A 22,688-nucleotide genomic window follows, 5' to 3' on the forward strand; every position below is an offset into this window, starting at 1 on the left:
TCTTTTAGCTGAAGATTAACTATATATATTGATTTCATTTAATCTAGATCACATAGTATTCATCAGTAGAATGAGAATCAAGTCTGCATTAGATTTTAACATTATAAGACACATAGACACATATATTACCACTAAAGAACATGCAACCATTTGCTAATGTTATAAGTTTTATCGTTTCACAGGACATACAAGCATGCTCTGGTTGAAGTGATGAAGAGAAAAAATTGAATTGCTGATCAGAAACAAAAGGTCACTTGATATCAAAAGAGGTCAAAGCTCATAAGCAGTCTAATAAAATGCACTGGAGCTGCTGAAAAGATCCACATCAGCTCGAGAGGTCTGTGGGTGGCTCTCTCCCTGCTCCCCAACTGAAGGTGTCTCCTAACCGAAACAAGGTACTAATTAAACAGATGGTACACTTGAAAATACTCAGTAATATTCAACACATAATGGAGAGGATGATACACTGTGATATTGCTGTGTAACATTAAGTGTTCCAAAATTTCCCATAAACAAGGTTTTTGACCCATTGCTCTTTTGCCGTCCTTGTCGAGCCAATGATTGACTAATGATTGAGCGGTCCTATTTATCTTTCCAACATGCTAAAAGGAGCCCAATAACATACCAGGAGGTACCTCTGTGACTTTGTCGACTATGAGCTGCTAGTATAAGGGCCTCACCATGGACCTGTACAAACTAGCTTTCCTTTTGGGGGCCCTGATCTGCACTGGTAAGATATAATGGCACCTCTGAATGATAAATATGAATACTTCTATTATAACTGTCATTAAATATTCAAAAGTAAGACAATATTTTGCGTCACTGTTCTCATCAGGAAAACCCAGTCCAAATTGATTTTCATCATGTAATCCAGCCAATGTAATCAATTATTATTACTTTTTTTAACATGCAATAATTGGCGCAATTATTCGACTGTGCAATCTTCTTAACACCTCTTTAATGTATGTATTTATTCAGCCTACAATGCACATTAATGTACATGCTTATGTCAATTCTTATTCTTATCTTTATTCTGTTGATGTATATATTGTAGTAACCATTATAGCACAGTACATATTTTATATTTCTGAATGTAACACAGTTTACATACAGTGTTATGTAGCACAACTCATATATCTGTATATTTTTAAACACCCAACACAGTGAAGATACATATTTTATTAACATCTTAAACACCATTGTTAACACTGTAGCATGGTGCACATTTTTGTTTCTATTTTATAGTATTTTGTTACTTTATATTTACAGACTTCTATTTCATACTACTATTCTTACTTCTTATAATTCTCTATTCTTTACATCAGAGCAACTGTGACAAATCATAATTTCCCCTCAGAGATTAATAAAGTATTTCAGATTCTGAAGCCAGGATGTATTGAGACAAGACTGGATATACATTAAACACATCTTGTTCACCTTTGATGTGTATACACTTAGTTTACAGTTTAGAGGCAGCTCCAAACAATGGGAAGCAGAGAGGCTGAATATCATCTAGCTAAAAGCAAATTTTTGTCTTCCATTTGGATCCAGAATTTTTTTTTGCAACGTTTATAAAAGCAGGTCTGACAGCGTTCTGTTGGACCACTTGAGTCACCTTTTAAATTTTTAGAAGAACCCTCAGGGCCTGATATCAGATCTTCAGGGAGCAGTTCTACATTTTGTGAAATACACTGAAAACTTTGAGTTAAATAAGAAGATTGATATCATTCATATCTGAAGCTACAGCTAGGAGATGGTTAGCCTAGCTTAGCATTAAAATAGGAAGCAGGGCAACAGAGCTACCCTGCTGCACTTTGTATTTGAATGAGAAACAATGTGTTAGTGAGCTTCAGAGGTGCTGATAGGCACTTTTTTTTTAACCTTTAGGCAGAGCCGGGCTAGCTGGTTCCTCCAGCTTACAGTTTTTGTGCTAAGCTTAGCTAACCTGCTGCTAGTGTAGCTTCATATTTAGGGCACAGACATCAAAGTCATATCAATCTTCTTATCTCACCCTCAGCAAGAAAGTGAATATAAGTATCTCCCAAAATGTAAAATTATTCCTTAAATCTTCCGCATGAATTCTTAATGTTCTTTTACTACAACTGTTTTAATGCTGTACTAACTCATTCTATTTTATGTGTCATACCATGTCATTTTACAAGTTAGACCACCAAGATAACTTCCAAATGTCTACTTAAATACTTCCCTGCTTCTGTGCTGGTGTGAACAGCCTTCAGGGTGAAATGCACAAGTTCACTGAATCCTCTTACATAATTCAAAGTCCCTGACCCTCAGACTGATGCACTTCAGAGCACAGACCTGCATGTAATAAATCCCAGAAAAAGTTTTAACAACTTTTCAAAATCAACAATTTAAAGAAAAAAAACAACACTTAACCTGTAGTGAAGTGCTTTAGTGTTTTCTTACCATGTTGTGTATTTGATATGTATGACCTATGAGTGGACAGTTAGTCACTGTCACAATATTGGTCAACTCAGTCAACTTAGTAAACACTGGTTTTTCCCGGCACACTGTTACAAATAAGATAACTCAATTTCCAACTATTACTCAATTCCTGTTCATGTAACACCTCATCAGCATTCATTCTCACATTCATTTCATTATAAAATCTAATGCTGGCAAAATTATTAAAACATCAGTTTCTAACAACAGAACTAAGTCGATTTGTTATAGTAAATCTGAAGGCTTTTAAACATTTAATTATTTGAATCAGAAATTAATGCGGAAAACAGCAGATTAAATTACTGAACATGGAAAATCATTTAATTATCTCTTCTATTAGGTAAATTATATATGCATACTGTTAACATATGAATGAATATATGTAGGTAGTGTGTATACCTATTTGTGGTTTTACGTAGTTTTTCTTTTTATCTTTGACCCTTTATTTCATTTCAAATGTTAAATATCTGGTGAATAACTTGTGCTCTTGATTGCATCTCTCCAGTCCAAGATAGTGAAATACAGTTACAGTTATGTAACCTTGTGTTACTTTACTCATTTAATTATTTAAATTATTTGAAATTAAATTATCTATTTCTTTTTTACAATTCCTCCTTTATTTTACACAACAGTCTTTCATATAAGAGATCATGACATTTACTACTATTTAACCTTATATGTAAAGCCTGAAACTATTTTTATGATAATTAATTGACTGTATATTTAGCAATTAATTTATATTTTTGTCTGTGATTTCAGTTAGTGGTACTGAGCAGGACGGATACGCCAAAACTGAAGGAGCATGGATCCTCTCGCTGCAGAGGCGAATGTATTCGGCAAACACTGTGGCTGACTGTGCCGCCAAATGTGATGCTGAAACGTCCTTCACATGCAGGTAAGTACACAATTTGAAATTATTCTGTAATTATTATGTTTACATCACAATTTAGCCTTTACATTTAAGGCTCAGCATCCTGACCTGACACCTATTGTGTTTTCACAGGTCTTTCATATATAATGAAAAGGACCAAGAGTGTTACACAGCAGGAGCAAACTCTAAAACAGAGACGATCCTGCGCAGAAGCAGCACAGCGTTATATGAAAAAAAAAGCAAGTCCTTTTGTTTTTTTCTGTCATATATGTGGCCTAAAGTCTTTTTTTTAATTTTTTTTGTTTTGGTTTCCTTTGTTTGTTTCCTATGAATTTAGGAGAAAGCTGTACAAGAGTGCACATACTGTTCTCCAGTTTAGATTCTACATGATTTAGCGTCCATTATATTGTGGTTAATGTTTAGCCTTTGCTGCGTGATCAGTGATGTTTGGACCGTATCTGCAAACACAGTGAAGTGATTGAATGATCAAACATGCAATGCTGATAGTGTCCTCTGGTGTATATTTTGTCGTGTCCAGCATACCTCCTGGAGTGTGTAAATGGAGTAGGAACAGATTACAGAGGAACAAAGTCCAAAACAAAAACAGGAAAGATATGTCAGAGATGGGAAGCAAAATACCCACACAGGCCCAAGTATGTATTCACGCATCATCACGTTACTCTACACAGCTCATCGTATCCTTTCATATCTGTTCATCTAAATTTTCTCAATGTGTCTGCTGCAGCATGACACCAGAGTCACATCCCCGAGCAGACCTTGAGTCTAACTTCTGCAGAAACCCTGATTCAGACAGCGGGGGACCCTGGTGTTACACCACTGACTCCAACACCCGCTGGGAACACTGCAATGTACCCAGCTGCACTGGTAAGACTTATTTATGTTGTATTTTTCTCATTTTTGCATGTTTGTGTGTGTTATCAATGATGTCAAGGCACAAATACAAACCATTTCTGTGCCATGAATCCAGGGTTTTCCCTGCCTATCTAAGACAAAGGTGAGCCGCCTGGGTGATTCTGCCCGCCGCCTTGGTGTGTGTGTGTGTGTGTGTGTGTGTGTGTGTATGTGTGTGTGCGTATGTGCATGGGGGGCGTTCAGATGTAGCGTCTTTCGCGCGCACAAACCCATTACTTTCAATGTAGACGCGCGTCATGCGCGCTGACAACCCAAAGCGATGCCATAGCGGCACGCATTGGGTTCGGCGTGTGTGCTTGAGAAAGTGAATGTGATTTTTGCATTGCGTTTTGGATTATGTCAGAAAATAAGCTCTGTGGCTAACACAAGTTTATGATACTTACAGGTTTTGTTCAGCGAGATAATCTTAACATATGAACACTTTTCATACCGCATTTGAAGCTTAAATGCAATCGCCAGAAGTAAAAAGCTAACGTTAGGCTTTAACGGACTACATGACTACTCCACGGTCGCATGACTCTTGACGTCACCGCCACTAAGCTTTCAACTGATTTCGGCCGCTTTATTTTAAAAACATTGTATAATGGGGAAATCGGACTGTTTAAGCTAAATAAGAAGCTGTAATGGCGGACTGCCAGCACTCTCGCCTGTTCGGGGGTGATGACGTTTAATGTCCCCGACAGGGTTTGTAGTCGTATTGAGCAACTTGTTAGCAACCGCCTTTTTTACGACACGTAAAAGCTTCAAAATTCACAAGTAGGGTATTTACTGATGTGTTTTATGTCGTAGAACAAAACCTGAAACTCGCTTAAGCTTTTGTTAACCACAGACCTTATTTGAGGCATTTTACCAAAATCCCATTCAAAAAACATATTGACTTTTAGACGAGAGAACCGGAAGTGCTAAAAGCGCTAACGGAGTTCCGGGTTTACTGGCACACTCTATACCTGACAGTAATATTCTCAGCTGTTAGGATGTGCCTGCTGTAAAGGGTAAATATAATCACAGAAGGCTGAAAATCACATGACATGTCTGTTCTGATTTAGACTCACAAGTCAGTCTTTAGATGCTTTGCTTAACTAAAGACTGATGTCTTTCTCCCTGATTTTGTGTTTAGATGGGCGGATACAATTTCAGAGTTTTAAAAAACTTCCTACATTGCAGAACCAATAGTAAATCCGCAGGGCGGTCCTTCGGTGGCTCGTTGAACTCTTGTGCTCGTAAACATAGTCTGACTGTGTTAAAAGTTTGAAATTGTAAGTCCTTCATTTCCACAATATTGTGGACTGAGCACACGTTTGATAAAATGGAGTTAAATCTCTCGGCATACATTTTCAATCTCTCTGTGCGTTTGTTTCCTTGCGGACGAGAAAAGGGGGAGCGCACATTTCCGGGAGGGCATGTCCTTTTCAAAAATGCAAGAGGCGTTGCTTTGTTGCCGGCCGTTTTCTCCGGCGTGTTAAACACACTTTAGAAAGGAGTGTCCCCAGACTATCAGAAGGCGGAGATCTCTGATTTTCTGGTGGCGAGACTAGTTCTGATTATACAAGTCAGCAGTGTAAAGCTCAAGCATGTGGGGGCCTCCTTTCATATTTAATAAAAGGTAATCACTTAGTAAGTGTAATCACTCTGTATTCTCCTACAGTAATTACAAACTGTTTCACAGTCTACCTTCTAATTTGAGTGTGAGTTATTCTGAAGTGTAACATTCCGTGTTTAAAGTGTGCTCAAAAGTTTCGACAGTCGACCAATACAGCAGAGAAATAGTGATCAATTGATGCTTGCTCCTTTACAGAGGACTGTATACACTGCAGTGGTGAGGACTACAGAGGGAAAACATCCACTACAGAAAACGGATTCACCTGCCAACGCTGGGACTCCCAGCAACCTCACAACCACGGCTACATCCCCAGCGCGTAAGACTACAAAACAGCACATCAATCTATTCATCAAGCACAAGCAGGATTTGAAGGGATACTTTGCCAATTTTCAACTAGCTCTGTATCATCACAACGTGGCTAGTCTGTGTAAATAAACTACAGTAATCTTCCCTCCATCTTACTAGTGCCCAGATCTCCCTGCTCATCTCTCAGGTCAAATCTGCAGGATGATGCAGAACAAAAGGCTCTAGGCCTGTTGCTCGAACTACAAATTGTACTTGTTCACATGGTAAAGGTTTTCCCTGCAGGTTTTCTCCCATAAATCTTTTTATTTCAACCCATCCCACAACTTCCCCAAGCTTAACCAAGAAATCACTTTTTGGCAGAAAGCCCTCTTTACAAACATCTCCTAACCTTTGTTGTGTGCCCGCCACCATGGACACTAAAAGTGGATCAAGAGAGAAAGCAGTAACCACCATCCCCAAACTCAGACACTGAAAACTAGGAGTGCTGAGTAATTATAATCAAAGATTCTTTGTTGCCTATTTATCGCCTAAAATGGCTTAAGAAACATATTTTAGTGCACTGTCTGGCTGTATTATGACAATTTGTGAACAGGAAGTGGCCGCCATATTGTTTCTGGTATTGTAAAGACAGAATGACAAAACTAAGCAGTACTGACAAAATATGATTGTAAGATTCTGTTAGTGGATTGCCTGTTTCTTGCCTTAAATGTTTTCAGAAACATATTTCAGCTTACCATTTAACTATAAATCAAGATCATTTGTTACCAGCTGGCTGTCATATTGTTTCCTGTGTCAAAACAACAAGCTCGCATTGCATAATCTGCAAGCCTTTATTGGGCTGGTACGGCGCAGTGCATTCTGGTAGTTGTAGGTTTTCTGCCTCTTGTGCAAGAGTAAATCCTTCAGCCCTTTTCCTCTGTTTTCCATTTCAAAAGTATTTGCATCTTTCTACAGCATAGACAGCCTAGTTTTATGAAAAGAGAATCCTTCCAGCAGTGAAATACTTCTTTAATATATAATAAATAAATGTATTCAGGAAATAAAACATTTTCTAGAAGCTAGACATTTTGTGCTAATTATTTATTCTACTGTTCCAATCATTATTTATGCTTCCTCTAGTCTTCCAGAGAAGTATCTTGAGGAGAACTATTGCAGAAACCCCGATGGAGACCCCAAACCATGGTGCTTCACCACCAGCCCATCCAAACGATGGGACTTCTGCAACATACCCCGCTGCAGTAAGTCCTTCTAAGTTTCCATTACTTCTGCCATTTCCCATTTATGTGCTATGTAAGCAGCCGTGCAGTGCATTTTGGTAGCTCCACATTACGTTTTGAGAGACAGGGTCACGTTGGAGCTCCTCATTTGTATGAAGTTGAGGTCTAGGCCATGCAAATAAGAGGTGTCCTGCGCAGCTCACCGCCTCTGGAAACTCCCAAAAATGTTTAAACTAACGGTTTAGAGATCTAAAATGAAGACCGATTCAGCAACTGCATGGCTTTATTCTCACCTCAAATGTTTTCAGATACACATTTTGGTGAACTATTTTTGGAATAAAAGAGAAACATGAGCTGGTGTGTTAGTCTGGTTTAAAAGTGCAGACAGGCCATGAGTGAGAAGGTTCATCCAGTCACACCCATGAGCTTCAAGTGCTGGGAAGTGGTACGACCCCTCACATCCAAAGATGCCCCTGTGGCAATTCGATTTTCTCCAAAACCGTGGGGTGCAGTGTATGACAGACTCACATCTACAGCATGGTTCTCCATTTCCTCTGCCCATCCACATCCACATAGTTAGACAATGCAGGATACGCACAGACATGTGAAAACCCACCATACTGGACCCCATGTGAAGGGGCATGTCTGATGGTATGACATCACTCTGGCCGTGTGGGCACTTGTGACAAATGCATCAAGGATAAATTAGGCATTATACCTGCACAAGCTTCCTTCACTGAGAGTCAGGATCTGAGTCATATTATTCACACATAAGAGTAAACGTGTAAAAATGTGTCTTAGCTGTGCAAATGCAGAATTACGAGGAAATGTAACTGCTAGATGCTTTAACAAGCAACATGGCAAATATAATGGCAGCTTTTAAGAATTTAAAAAGAGGTCGTATGACCACATATCCACAATGAATAATACTAATTAATATTGAATAATTAATACAAATTTGTGTTTTTACACTTTTCTTTTTCAGTCTCATTATTTTTTCATTATTCAACCTTTACTATTAAAAGACCCACTATTGGCCAAAAAAAGAAAAGAAATCTGTCTGGAACTGCAAAACATCTTTGAATAAAGGTAACAGCCTATTAAGTGTAAATCAGCCCATCAACATTACAAATAGGTCTTAAAGAGCATTCATTAATCTGATTTACTACAAGGCAGCTACTCTGCACTTACCTTGTGCAGTATAATCCATGTCTTCCCAACCACATGCATCTTTGCAAAAACCTTAGTATTTAAAACTACACTGAAAGTAAAACTTATCATGCTGTCATCAAAGTCAGACACCAATATGGAGTTTTTTTTGGTGAAAATGCATGTGTTTGGGAAGTACTGAGTATACGACTGAATAAATGAGACTTGGATTATACTGCACGAGTTGTGTGAGAGTCTGTAAATGGATTTTCTGATAGAGTTTGCTGATCAACCAATAGATCAATATATTTTCCATGGTGGCATGCGAGACAAAGTTTTCTTGACAAATTCAAGGTAACAGGGCACGACTAACTAAATGTTCAATTTGCAGGTGAAGTATTCCTTTAAAACACTGCTGCTACTTCACTTGTTTATAACTGTGAGTTCTGTATTTAATCCATTTCATCTTCTGCACTCAGCATCCGAGGCTCCCACCATCGTCCCCGAGCTGACCTGTGCCACCAGTGAAGGTGGAGCGTACAGAGGCACGATTGCTGTGACTGAATCTGGCAAAACCTGCCAGAGCTGGTCGGCTCAGATGCCACACAAACACAACCGCACGCCAGACAACTACCCCTGCAAGTAAGAGCAACTGTAACAGGAAAATGTAGTTTTCCTTTAAAGAGGGACTGATGGGATGCTGCCTTTACTGTTGGGTTTACCTGTTTTCATCATCATCACTGTCTGTTGTTTGTCAGAGGCCTGGAAAACAACTACTGTCGTAACCCAGACAACGAGAGGATGCCCTGGTGTTACACCACTGACGATGGAACTCGCTGGGAGTACTGCAAGGTGCCGAGCTGTGGAGATGCAGCCGGACCAGGTATAACAGTGATCAGAGAAGATGATTTCTTATTACAATAATGACAGCGGTATTGAAGGTAGAGAGTATAACTGACTCATAAATTTTTTGCTGTCTCTTGCTGCAGATGAGCCAGTGATCCCCCCAGAGGAGGAGGACTGCTATGAGGGGGATGGGACGAATTACCGTGGCATAACATCAGAGACAATCAGTGGAAAAAGATGTCAAAGCTGGAGCGCCATGACTCCTCACAGCCACAAAAAAACTCCACAGAACTTCCCTAAAGCGTGAGATTCAAATGGCAATAACAAGCCAACATCGGTGGCTCCTTTCCTGGTTTAATAAAACATAAAACCGTGTAGGTTATTGGTTCCTGCTGTCCTGAAGTTCCAGGTTTTCTCTTTCAACAGGGACCTCAGGAGGAATCTGTGCAGAAACCCTGATGGAGACCGAGCTCCCTGGTGTTACACCACAGACCCCAGTGTCCGCTGGGAGTACTGCAACTTGGAGAAATGCCCCACCACTCCTTCAGTAGGCGCAACCACAACGAAACCTCCAAATCCCTCCACCCCCACCCGGACCCCACCAGAGAAAGGTAAATGATTAAACTTTGTAAATATGTGTTTTATTTTGTTTTATCCCTCATTCACCAACTTGTTTTCCTCTGTTGCTGAGTTAGACTGCAAGATTGGAAATGGAGTTACGTACCGGGGTCCAACCTCTATCACTGTTCTGGGCGTGACCTGCCAGGCCTGGAGTGCTCAGAGCCCTCACACACACAACAGCTTCACCCCACAATCTCACCCCACCAAGGGTCTGGAAGGAAATGTAAGTGTTTGTGCTCCTGTATGAACATTCTGAGCTGAAGACTTTTGAAGTGGTGATATTTCGTTTTCAATTTCATGATGCTAGTAAGTAATTATATGTTTCGAGTTAAATGTTTCTCTCCTTGTGTGTCAACATCAGAGCTGCAGAAACCCAGATGGCGATGTGAACGGACCGTGGTGCTACACTACAGACAGGAACAAGAAATGGGACTACTGTCAGATCCCCGACTGCGGTATGTCAACAATATTTGTATGTAGGACATCACAGTTGGATACGAAACTCTTTAACCACATTACAATAATTCAGAAAAAAAAATTCACATACCATAAAGCTAAAGCTATCTAGTTGTAATGACGGTATGATCCACTATGGAGCTGAGGCAGTTAGTCATAAAATTGATTAGAAAACAGAAAAGCAATTGGCCAGTATTTTGATAATATGTTAATCTTTGTGAAAATGCCATAAATTCATTTCTTAATGAATTTAAGAAATTCATTGCACAGCACATGTTGTACTGGTGAAATTTGTGGTTTGGTCTAGGCCCTAATTAACTACTAACAACACCGTGGTTGACAATCAATATGAAAAGGATGCAGGTCTTACTTGAACCCCAGTGAACCAAGCCCACAGGAACAGCAGAGGGCTTTGAGGCCAATTTGACATTGCCGCCAAATTGTCAAATTACAACTTCCGGATAATCACGTTTCCCAGACTTATACTGTGACAGACATGTCTGTGAATCAAACTTTTATTTTTTATTTTTAAATTTATCAACTTCCCAGAACAAACACTCAAAAGGATACCCTGTACTACTACTGCACATGCTCAATGGGGCCCACTATGAGGAAGGTCTTTATTATTATGGATCCCATTATTTTTCTTGGAAAAGCAGTGGGACTGTGCAGTGATACTCCTCACACTCAGTGCGTTTACCTGCACAGTTAAGTGGAGCTACGGTTATAGCTCAACTAGGCCATTTAACTGGACTACTGTCCTTGTCCCGGTATACAAGCACGGCTGGGGAATGGATTCATTGACTCAAGTATGTCTCACTCTGCTCGATAGGTGGCAATATGCCCCCTTTCTGCTTGTTAGTATTGGACCTTTCTCCATTTGACCTGACCAGACCAAACAATCGACAAACAAGTTTGCTACGTTTAGCTAGTGGCAAAAAGTATTGTAAAATATTTAACTCTTTCAGCTGACACAGCATGAACTGTGTCTCCTCATCCGTCCAAAATTGCCCAGCTCTAAATGAATGACGCCATGTTGTTCCTAACTTCTTCTGTTACGCATTTAATGCTATTCGATTTCTGGGGTCAAAGCCCAGGACAGAAACTGTGGAGCATGCACCAAGCGCCTTGGCCAGTTTGGAAACACTTGCCTGTATACATGCTGGATCATTTCAACTCCCAATCCCATTATCTGGGTGTGTTAGTCAGACTTTGAGAAAAAACAATTTAGCACGATTTCAGTTGGACTAACATGTTTATGTGTATTTTAAATATCTGCTTTTGGTCGGACTAACATAATGAATGGATTTTCCTAATGTCCTGTAAACATACTGATGCATCGGGGTTGGAGGCAGTTAGGGCAAAGAGGTCATGGTTAGTGCTAGTACTAGCAGATCACAGCACTTGCCAAGCGGGAATCGCAAAGAAAAGAAGGGGGATCTAGAATGACGAGGAAGATCCAGGTAATTTTGTATCCGTAAGTCAAACTTTTTTGCTGCCACGGAAAGTTGCCACTGAGCAACTTTCATAGGAATGACACCCCCAACGCTGTATTGAGTTCTCTTTATAGAACCATGGAGTGAAATCACTGAGCTTTCTGCCATGGCTCCACTCATCCTGCAGCGTTGCCCACTCAAGTGATGTTATAATGGTAAATAGAACATCTTCAGGTTTTGGGGAATAAGTTAAACAAAATAAGCTATTTGAAAAAAATCATCTTTGGTACCGAGAATCTTCTGACACGTTTCAGGCTTATCAGTTAGCTAATCAAAAAGATATGATTAACAGAATATGGAAATGATCATTAGTTGCAACTATTAAGTATTTTAGTAATCGGGTATTCTACTGAGTAATCCATTGATTGGGTAATCAGATAAGAAATACTCTTGCTTTATTAAATAGCAACAATAAATATTCATTCATTTTCCCTAACCACTTATCCTGTTAGGACACATAGGCCCTGTTTAGACGACAACGGTTTCTCTAAAAACGGAAAAGTCTGTCCTTTGTGTTTTAAAAAACTTCTGCGTTTATATGACGACGTTATTGAAACGATCCCCGTTCACACGGAGCCGCAAAATCTACTGGAAATGCTGTAGTATGCACACCAGGCCAATGGGTGACAGTGTAAATTTGCAAAGCAACACCACGGCATGACGCCATGCGCCTGCGCTGAAGCGCCTTCCTCTCCAACGCCGTGATTACAAACCAAAACAAAGAAGACACAATGGCGAAAGCATGCACAGATAACTTTGTGTGGGTGGACGACGAGGTGGAGTTGCTACAGTAACAGATCTACACTTCACTTCAAATCAACAGGGTGAGCAGCACAAACAGAGCTCGGCATTGTTGTTGTGACGGTCGGCATGCCTGGTGACTGGAACCGTAATGCGCATGTGCGAAAAGTCTCCGTTTTCAGAGGAACTGCATATTGCAAGTTTACATGACAACGGAGACGCTGCCGTTTCCAAAAAGTTGCACTCTGGAACCCATTTTTAAAACGTTGCGTTTTCAGGCACCCAAAACGCCGCTGTCATGTAAACGATCGGCCAAAACGCAACTAAAGTTTACCATTTTCAGTTGAAATCGTTGTCGTATAAACGGGGCCATAGAGACAGACAACCATTCACACTCACATTCACACCTACGGCCAATTTAGAGTCCCCAATTAACCTGCATGTCTTTGGACTGTGGGAGGAAGCCGGAGTACCCAAAGAAAACCCACACTGGCACAGGGAGAACATGCAAACTCAACACAGAAGGGCTCCCCCACACCGGGTTTCAAACCAGAAACCCTCAGGCTGTGAGGCAATAATTTTAATTGCTTTAAATGTATCTGGTAATAAGGCTCAATTTGCTACTTTTAGATTGGGGGGGGGGGGGGGGCATGTTATGCATCACTGTGGCGGAAGTAGGCCTGTTAGTGTTCTTGTGTGTATGTAAATATCCCAATAACAACATAAATGGAACAGGCTTTTAGAAAGTGACTACCGCATTTAATTTCCTGTGTTTTGTTCCTGAGTTAGCTAACATTAGGCTTTGCTCAAGAATTAAAACACACAAAATAAATTCCTGCAGTTAATTTATGAAAGCCTAACCAGCTGCCATATTAACTTACATTCTCAAAAATGGAAATGACTTTCTACCAGCTGTGTCGCTGCAGTGCAGGCAGTTTGTACAGATGAATGGTGGCTGGCTGTCCTCCATGTTGCTCGAAGCTCTCCCGCTCATTCGCTGGCGGGTCACCGGGTCTTAAGTCTTCTGGCGGACTTTAGCGTTGGATGAGGGGAGCTGCGGCCCTGGCAGCCTGGAGGGTTGTCCAAGGCGTTGTCCCTTGAAACTGCACTGCGCTGTATAATTTGCCATAAACAAGGCATATGCTTTTGGAGCTCTCATCTCAACTAGCAATCATATTGCTAAATGCTTACAGTTAATTTTAACTTCTGTCGGCCGACTCCCTTGACCCATTGCTCTCCCTTGGTATGCTGAAATGTTGACGCCATTTTGTTGTAGTAAGCTAGCTCGGCTTTACAACAGAGGCACTGTACAGAGTTTTCGTTTTGTTTCAGTTTGAATTGAACTCAAACTATGATGCTGTTTACTCTGGTCTGTCGCTTCTCTTCCCTCTCTCCAATTAAATCTGCGCCGTCTTCACCTCACCTGTCCACAGCCGTCATCCATGCTTCTTCTTCCTTTTTTTAACGGCAGCTTCCCGGGTGTTACACTACCGCCATCTTGTGGAGTTACCTAACTCCTACAACGTCCAGTTAAATTCTCTTCACCAGTCCTTAGTAGAAAGCTGACCAGGCATCTCATGCTTTGTCCACCACCCCCAAAGCTCAATATATCCTTAATTCTTCTTCTTTGCTCTCCTTTTCTTCCACCATGTCCTTCCTCTCTTTTACATAATCTTCATATAATTAGTATGCTCTACTGTCTTTTTATATTTGATATTTATTTCGAATGTGTAAGAACAAAACTATCAAAAAAAGGACATGGACATACAAACAAGCAGACAGACAGAAATAAATTAGTATTAACTTATTACTATAACTTATTGTCAGTGTCTACTGTCTAGTTACTTGGATTTACCGGATTTAAACATTCAAAGAGTAGTGGGAGGAAGTATAAACTTATTGAATCCCACCCCCAGTCATTGAGTGAAATGACACAGACAGCTTCCTTATAGATAAACCTATACCTAAGACTTTTCTAAATATACCATTGTTATTACCTTTGAAACATATCCGTCTTACAAAAACACATCTTAGTATATAATATAAATGACCAATTATTCATGACTTACAAGTATAAACCAGTCCAAATGTATGATTTATATATAATACCACCAGCATTGCCTACAAGCTGGTTGGATGTTTCCCCATAGCATGAGGCATACTCTTGAGCTGACCTCTTCTCATCCTGGTGATGACTGTCTTTTCTTTCTCATTTCCCTCTCAACTTCCCCCACTAGTGACTTTACTTTGAATAGAGTATCTTCCTCTGACTTCCTGATCCCAGTGCTGCTGGCATGCTTTATTGATCTCTCTCCATACAATGCCGTTACCTTCTGATTTTGATAGCTTATTATTTGTGTCCGTGACTTCTTTTTTCACAGTCTGCTTGGCAATTCTGTCAACCCTGTCACTTCCCACAGTGCCTACGTGAGCAGGAACCCACATAAATATGACCTCAGTGCCCTATCTTCGTATTCTGCCATGTACTATTGTAACTTCATACATGAAATCTTGACGTTACTGTTAATGCTTGACATGTACAGAGCAAAGACTGAATCACTGCAAACTGTAATTTGTCTTAGATTGTTTCTTTCAACTCATTCTAATGCCATCAACATGGCATACAGCTCAACTGTGTACACACTCAGGCAGTATGATGTTCGTCTCCGGATCTCTATTTTGTAACTGGGAACTATCACTGCAGAGCCTGTATTCGCTGTATCTAGGTCCTTTAACCCATCTGTAAAAACCTGCACGTAGTCTTTATACTTTTTCCTGATATTTGTAAAACTCACTAGATCAGCATTCTTGTTTTGTTCCCCCTTAATTTATCTCCATATCAACCACCACTGCCTCCATCATCCATACATTTTTCAAGATTTCAAGATTCTGCCTCTCATCTTTAAGATGCTTCATGATCAAGCCCTTTCCCACCTGTCTGAACTCCTTCATATCTACACACTCTCCTGTACCCTTAGATCCTCTTCTGCAATCCAGCTCACATTACCATCTGCCTGTTCGACCAACACATTATCACTCCGACTTCGTCACATATTGATGTTTGTTGATGGACTTTCCACGTCCAGATACGATGTGAAAGGTACCCTGGGTGCGTTGGTTGTTGATATTCTGGGACACCGTGTCAAGTTCTGCCCGTTACATGCATTGTCTTCTTTCAAAATACACTTCCGTTTTCACAGCAAATTTAATGTTTACACACAGTCTCTTTCAAAATAAATGCACAACGTCTGTACAACACTGCCAATTGATGATTGACAATTGATTGCTTTTCTTCCCTTTAACAACAAACACACGTGGTTAGGTTTGGGAAAAAGAACAGGCTTTTGCTTTAGAATCTTACAGGACGCAAACACCGCTCTCTTAGGTGAAAGTCTGTGTTTGTTGGACCCATCCACCACCTCTCCCGCCTGCCCCAGTCGGATTTTCACCTCCTTAACTTTCGTCCTTGTCCTGCCCTATTCCCCCTGATGACGCCAAGCGCAATTAAACTATAGTGGCAACAGGCCGCGTATCATGCCGACGTTAAAGGATGTCTTTTTTTTGTTGGTTTCTGACATCACAAGTCATTGCCCAAGCACCAGATTTCAACGACTTCAGAGTGAGACCGGGCTCGTTTGACTACCATGGGTTCTAGAGCCTTCAGCCATTCTGCCCACTGCCTCTTGAACTCTCCCCCTTACAACATTCGCAATATTGACTCCCTTTCCATTTTCAAATCCTGTCTGAAAACACACCTTTTCAAGCTGACATATTCGGTCTGATTTAATGGAGACACGCATATGGTGACCTGCACTGTTGATGATTTTATACCTGATATTTAATATTACGATTTTTGTCTGTTTTTTTTGTCAACATTTATTGTATAAAACAGAATTGTTTGATTTTATGATCTATGGTTACATTGCTGCTTGGTTTTTAACTGTGTCCTGTAAGGAGTCCTTGAGTGCTGCTGCATCTCCTGTCCAACCAAAAAATTTTTTTGCTCCCTTATTTTTTTCCAGCTAGCCTACAACACTCTTTTAGTTGGATGACTTTTTCCATGTCCCCTCAGATTTTGTCATCTGTGCAAAACACAGTGGGCTGTATACAGTTGGATTAAACAGGGTCCATGTCATTGGTCCGACAGCCCATTGGTTTGACATCCCATTAGTCCGACTGTCCGCGGTGCTGAACGGCTCGCAGCAGGCATATGGTGCGCCGCGACCGGCTCTGGGTCAGCTGGGAAAGGCTTGAGGCGAAGCAGGCTCACGGCTTATGAGTTTGTCACTTTATTTTTCATTTTAACCCACACCATGATCTTTTCCTGACCCTAACCAAGTGGTTTTTGTGCCTAAACCTAACCAGACCTTAACCACAGGGCATCATGATGATTTCGGAACGGACTTCGGAACAATGAGTTTAATATGGTCGGAACAATGGGATGTCGAACCAATGGGCTGTCGAACCAATGGGCAGTTCCTGATTAAATAAAGCTTCAATACAAAGAATTTGTATCAATGGTTTTCAGTTATCGAGTTACTTGAGTTTCTTTAGGAATTGTTTCAGCCCTAGTTGCAGCCCTTACTCAGTAGTTATTTTGCTCCAAGCATAGCTGAGTGCTTAGTTACACATGACTGATAAAAGCTGTTAAAATGGCCATAGTACAAGGGATAAACTATTATGATTTAACATGACTTCAGGTCAAGCTTTACAACTTCTTTTGTGGTAAAGATCTGATAATGGAATCCATTTTTGTCCATCCAACAGTTTCATTGTTTTGTTTGTAATGAGCATTAGCCTCACAGGCTGCTTGCTGTGGCTGTTAACTTTTATTGTTGTTAAATGATACCAGTTCAACCCAATTTAATATTTGTGTTTTGCTTCTCTGGTGAGAATTCATGACTGTGAACTTTCTTTATAGCTGGAATGGACTGTGGGACGCCAGTTGTCAAACCAAAGCGCTGTTTCGGTCGGATCGTGGGAGGATGCGTGTCTAAAGCTTACTCGTGGCCCTGGCAAATCAGCCTCAGGACCAAGTGAGTAGAACAAGGGACTTACAACATATATGCAAAATATGATAAAAGTATAGGTAATGGGTTCCAGAGGTCACAGAGATAACCAGCAGTGTCTCTAAAAGATAATTACCCAGCGATGTTGGAAAACCTAGACAATCACAACTTGGGGAACTGGTTAAACTTTTTATTTTTGTTCTTTTTTTTAGCACCTCAATTATTTTTTCTTTGAGGGGGCTGGAAATTTCAGAACAGCAGTAAATATCTTCAAATGACCTTCTGGGTTTTTCATACATCACCGGTTAATTATATTCTAGAAAAATGGATGGTTACCCTGTGTCCCTGCACAGACTGGTGACTAACAATGACCAATATTTTGATAATGGGACTGTGGTATAATGTATTTAATCTGCAAAATAAGGCCCATATTTCCCCAAGCATGACCCTCATTTACTCATATTGTTAAAATCCAAAAAAGGACCATGCACCAAATTACCAAACTAAGTGAAAAGACTATGTTTAAACTGCACCAATTATAATTTTGCTAAAGCAGGAATGTGTATTCTCTTGTTATCCAACAGCCTGTTACAGCTACAGTACTACCTTGAAATTAAAAAAAATCTCAAGGAATTTATCTTTAAATATTGAAATAATAATTGATATTTTAAAAGGCCATATAATACCTCTCTTCTGCCCTACTTTTAAATACATTTCTGTGTGTCTCTTTCTACCAGTATGGGAATTCATTTCTGTGGAGGAACTCTGATTCACCCTCAGTGGGTCCTTACGGCTGCACACTGCCTGGAGAGGTCAGAGAGAAGATAAAAAAACAAAAAAAACATCTAAAGACTAAATCTTAATAACCACCGTAAGACTTGTGCATATATTAATGTGTTGTGTACTGTAGGTCCAAACGGCCGGCAGCCTACAAGATACTCCTGGGTGTCCACACGGAGAGAGCCACTGAGCCGTCGAAACAGGACAGGAACCTGGAGAAACTGATACTGGGACCCAACGGAGCCGACATCGCCCTGCTCAAACTGCAGAGGTGAGACTGATCATCCTACTACCACTACTAATACTAGGCCAAAATAATGATACTGATACAACTATCCTTTCTGTTCTCTATTGCTACCCAGTGGTGAAAAGTAATTTATTACATTTACTCAAGTACTGTACTTAAGTATAATTTTGCAGTACTAATACTTTACTTAAGCTTTTCCATTTTCTGCAACTTCTTCCTCGACTCCACTACATTACATAGACAAATATTGTACTTTATACTCCACTGCATTTGTCTGATAACTTTGGTTACTTTTATTATCAACAAATAGATGATTATAGGTTAAAGGGACAGTTCATGTAAAAATCAAAAAGTGCTATTTATCAATGGAAATTGTTTTGGTGTGAGCTGTAGAGTGTTGGAGATATTAGCCGTAGAGATGCCAGCAGCAGATGTAAAGCTCTGAGTAGCCCTGCACTGACATGATCAACTTTTCTGTATTTATCAGACTGAATATTTACAGAAGAAGGCACAGATATCTGTCGGCTGTGACTGGTTTGAAATGTGACTCCTGTCTGACTGCTGAGCGTGGCCTCTTCCCGTGTTTGTCCTTTCAAGTTAAATTCCTACATGGTCTAGTCATATAGGTTTTGACTAATGACTAATGACCTTTCTAGTCGACTAATGTTCAGTCAACTATTAGGGGGCAGTCCTACTTTCTACTGAACTAACCCCACCAATGCATCACTACATAGATGGAAGCATGCAAGATGTAAACATAAATGGCATCAAGCTCAGCCGAGGAAGCGCTGTAAAATTAGCTATCTTAGTGGTGCTAGGTTAGCTAGCAGCAGATGTGCGCATCAGGCTGTACGGTGATAGGACTGGCAATTCACACCGAAACAATCTAGAGTGAAAGATAGCACTACAGATAGGAGGAAAGATATGTAGTTTTGATTTTGGGGTGAACTGTCCCTTAATGAAGTATTGTAACAATTCAAATTAGCCCCAGATGCAACATAAACATGATGTAGCCTACATTTTAATACATCATATGACCCAATAATATGATTTTCATTACTCTTTTAATGCTAATACTTTTGTACGTTTAAATGAGTAACATTGTGAATTTGTATACTTGTAACAGAATATTTCTCTGTAGTATTGATATTTTTAAGTAGAAGATCTAAGTACTTATTTCAACACTGGTGTGTGTGTGTGTGTGTGTGTGTTTTCAGCCCTGCAATAATAAATGACAAAGTCCTGCCAGCTTGTCTGCCAGAGAAGGACTTCATTGTTCCCAGTGGAACCGAGTGTTATGTGACCGGATGGGGTGAAACTCAAGGTACAGTATGTCATGTGTATGTGTGTATCTTGTACAGCTATCTTTGTGGGGACCTGTTTAAGTTTTGGAGTGAGGTCGTTTTTAAAAGTGGGGATATTCTGATTGGTCCTCACCTCTTCAAAGGGTTGTTTCAGGGCTAAAACTTGCTTTCAGTGATTAAACTGTGGAAATGTGATGGACTTAACCATGGACTTTGGTTTTGAGGTCTTGAATTTGGCATTTTGGCCGTGCTATGTTGGATTTTTGAAGATGAGAATGTGAAACTGAGGAGGAGCGAGGGGTGGATCTGACTCATAGACTTTGGTGACACATATAAACATGTTAATTTCTGCTGTGAAGTTGGGCATTTTAACATGGGAGTTTATGAGGATTGACTGGCTCAATCCAGCCAGCCTTAAGTGGCCATTTAAGGAACTGTAGTTTTTGTTACTTGCGCATTGGCTTCATCTTTCAGGCCCTGAAGTTACTGCTTGGTTTTAAGGGAATTTTTAGAGAAAGCATTGTGTTAAAAAGATCCTCACTATGTTAAAAAAAACTATGCATTCCTTATTTATATGAACTTTATTGCTTAAAGTCTAAAATAAATTAAAAAAAATAAATAAAACAACAGTATTTTTCTAAAAAGTCATGGTAAAAACTCAAGTGACTCTTCAAGTCGCTTGAAAGATTCTTTATGGCAAAGTGCCAAAGGTAACAAAAAAACAAGAATTATCCACTGTTAAAGACAAATAATCAGATATGATCCCATATTCAAGGCAAAGTTAACATTTTAATACAATTTAAGATAACAGATTACAGATAAACTATATTCAGAAACCAGAATGTGGATAACTTTGTGGAGGTGCGTTGCAGGTACCGGAGGTGCAGGTGTCCTGAAGGAAACTGGTTTCCCTGTGATCGAGAACAAGATCTGTAATCGTCCATCATACCTCAACGGCAGAGTCAAAGACCACGAGATGTGTGCCGGAAACATTGAGGGAGGAACAGACAGCTGCCAGGTATGAAAAATTCAAAAGAACTGGGAAACATTTTAGAAAACTCTGTAGCGTGGGGTGTTGCTGTTTGCCACAGTGTCTTTGGTGATATGGTAACACTTTATTTTAAAGGTATGTCATTTTTTAATAACTCACTTCACTGGAAAGAAATATGTAATTTAATCTGAGATGAGTTCATTGGAAGTTCACCACCTGAGAATTGTGTCTATCTTTATAAAAAGTGCCAGTGATAGGAATGTCAGCTGAACATGCAAATATGTTACATTTGTTTGCAGGTGAATATATAATTCATCATTTATGAAGAATAAAGTTTGCAATGGATTATCATCTCTGCTTGAGGATAGCACATCTCCAACCAAACTGTCAAATTGAATTGTGGGTAATGTAGGCACCTTGTTTTGACAAGGAAGAAGACTAAGAAAGATGATTTCTCTAGATCTGCTTTTTTTTTTTCCTTTTAACTATTCATCGTGAGACCAACAATGTCAAAGGAGTGCAATGCTCAACTCCTGATGTAGTTATTTCTTTAATGACGTTGTATGCTCTAATTAATACAAAATTAGTTCTGTTAAGAAAACTTTCAAGTATTAGGATATTACAGATCTGAAAAATGAAGTTTTACCATAATTAAAATCTAATTATTTAGAAGTAAAAGCATTCAATCAAAATGTTGATTACAACTTTCCATTTCAATATTTAGTTGTACTTATTTAAAAACTCATGGCCATGGGTCCACTGATACAATTACTGGCAGTCCCACTGGCTCCCCCATTGAAAATATTGTTGGAAGCCGACATTACTGTCTTCAAGGGGTTGTGGCGCACTCAATTTTAAAGCGAGCTATTAATTATAAACCAGCTACTGAACTCCTGAAATTCAGTTATAACTTTTGGTTTTGGTGTGTCATTCTAAAATTTTCAGTGGCCCAACCTGGCCACTCCTGGAAAAAAATTCTGGGGGTGCCACTGGTGCATGCAAGTGGCTCCTTACCAAGCTCAGCAGTTCATTACTAAAAAGTTGTTGTAACAAATAACGATGATACCCCAAAGGGTAATATATAACCTATGTTAGATACATCTTTTAGAAATACATCTTGAATTGTGTAGTTCAATGATCCAAAACTCTCCTTCCTTCCTGTTTTGCTGGTGCTCTTTTCCACTGTCGTTTTGTACCAAAAACCATTATATTTTGTCTCCCTGCAGGGTGACAGCGGTGGTCCTCTGGTGTGTAATGCCCAGAACAGGTACGTCCTACAGGGTGTGACATCATGGGGTCTGGGATGCGCCAATGCCATGAAACCTGGCGTCTACGCCCGAGTCTCGAAGTTCGTTGACTGGATCGACAGAACCATCAAAGCCAATTAAAAAGTATCATCCATCTTGAACAAATACAGTAGCTTCAGTCACAGAAAGTGACGGTTCATTGTGCTTTTTGCAGATAATTTAACAAGGGTGTACTGTTCTGCTCCAAAATGACAACCTAAGTTTGTTGCCTGGTATTATCTGCTGTCAACAGGTGTTTTGTTTCTTGTGGTGGAAGCACAATAAGCAGATCGTTTTCCTGGTTTTTGGATGTAAAGGTGTGTTTTCTGTAAAAGCTGAAAAATAAAACTTAATGCAAAGGAAGTTGGAAAG

The 22,688-nt window shown here is 39.9% G+C and overlaps 1 protein-coding gene across 1 annotated transcript; it reads left to right on the forward strand.

Moving 5' to 3' along the window:
* The first annotated feature begins 256 nt into the window (after positions 1-256).
* Positions 257-22,679, forward strand: plg (plasminogen). The gene is made up of 20 exons (XM_050057656.1): positions 257-395; positions 610-730; positions 3,223-3,358; positions 3,467-3,573; positions 3,873-3,987; positions 4,080-4,219; positions 6,063-6,183; positions 7,293-7,411; positions 9,019-9,181; positions 9,298-9,422; positions 9,529-9,688; positions 9,812-9,996; positions 10,081-10,229; positions 10,368-10,461; positions 17,621-17,735; positions 18,446-18,520; positions 18,619-18,759; positions 19,953-20,059; positions 20,912-21,057; positions 22,257-22,679. The coding sequence occupies exons 2-20, from the start codon at positions 682-684 to the stop codon at positions 22,416-22,418; spliced, it is 2,409 nt and encodes an 802-aa protein (XP_049913613.1). The 5' UTR covers positions 257-395; positions 610-681; the 3' UTR covers positions 22,419-22,679.
* Positions 22,680-22,688: the final 9 nt, after the last annotated feature.

The sequence above is a fragment of the Epinephelus moara genome, chromosome 12 (assembly GCF_006386435.1).
Source record: "Epinephelus moara isolate mb chromosome 12, YSFRI_EMoa_1.0, whole genome shotgun sequence".
NCBI lineage: Eukaryota > Metazoa > Chordata > Actinopteri > Perciformes > Serranidae > Epinephelus > Epinephelus moara.

What these genes read in the sequence shown, in the direction of transcription:
- plg (XM_050057656.1), top strand. Translation starts at nt 682, where the DNA reads ATGGACCTGTACAAACTAGCTTTCCTTTTGGGGGCCCTGATCTGCACT. An exon ending in GGGGGCCCTGATCTGCACTG is followed by an intron (nt 731 to 3,222) that starts GTAAGATATAAT and finishes CTGTGATTTCAG; the next exon opens with TTAGTGGTACTGAGCAGGAC. An exon ending in GCTGCACACTGCCTGGAGAG is followed by an intron (nt 18,521 to 18,618) that starts GTCAGAGAGAAG and finishes TGTGTACTGTAG; the next exon opens with GTCCAAACGGCCGGCAGCCT.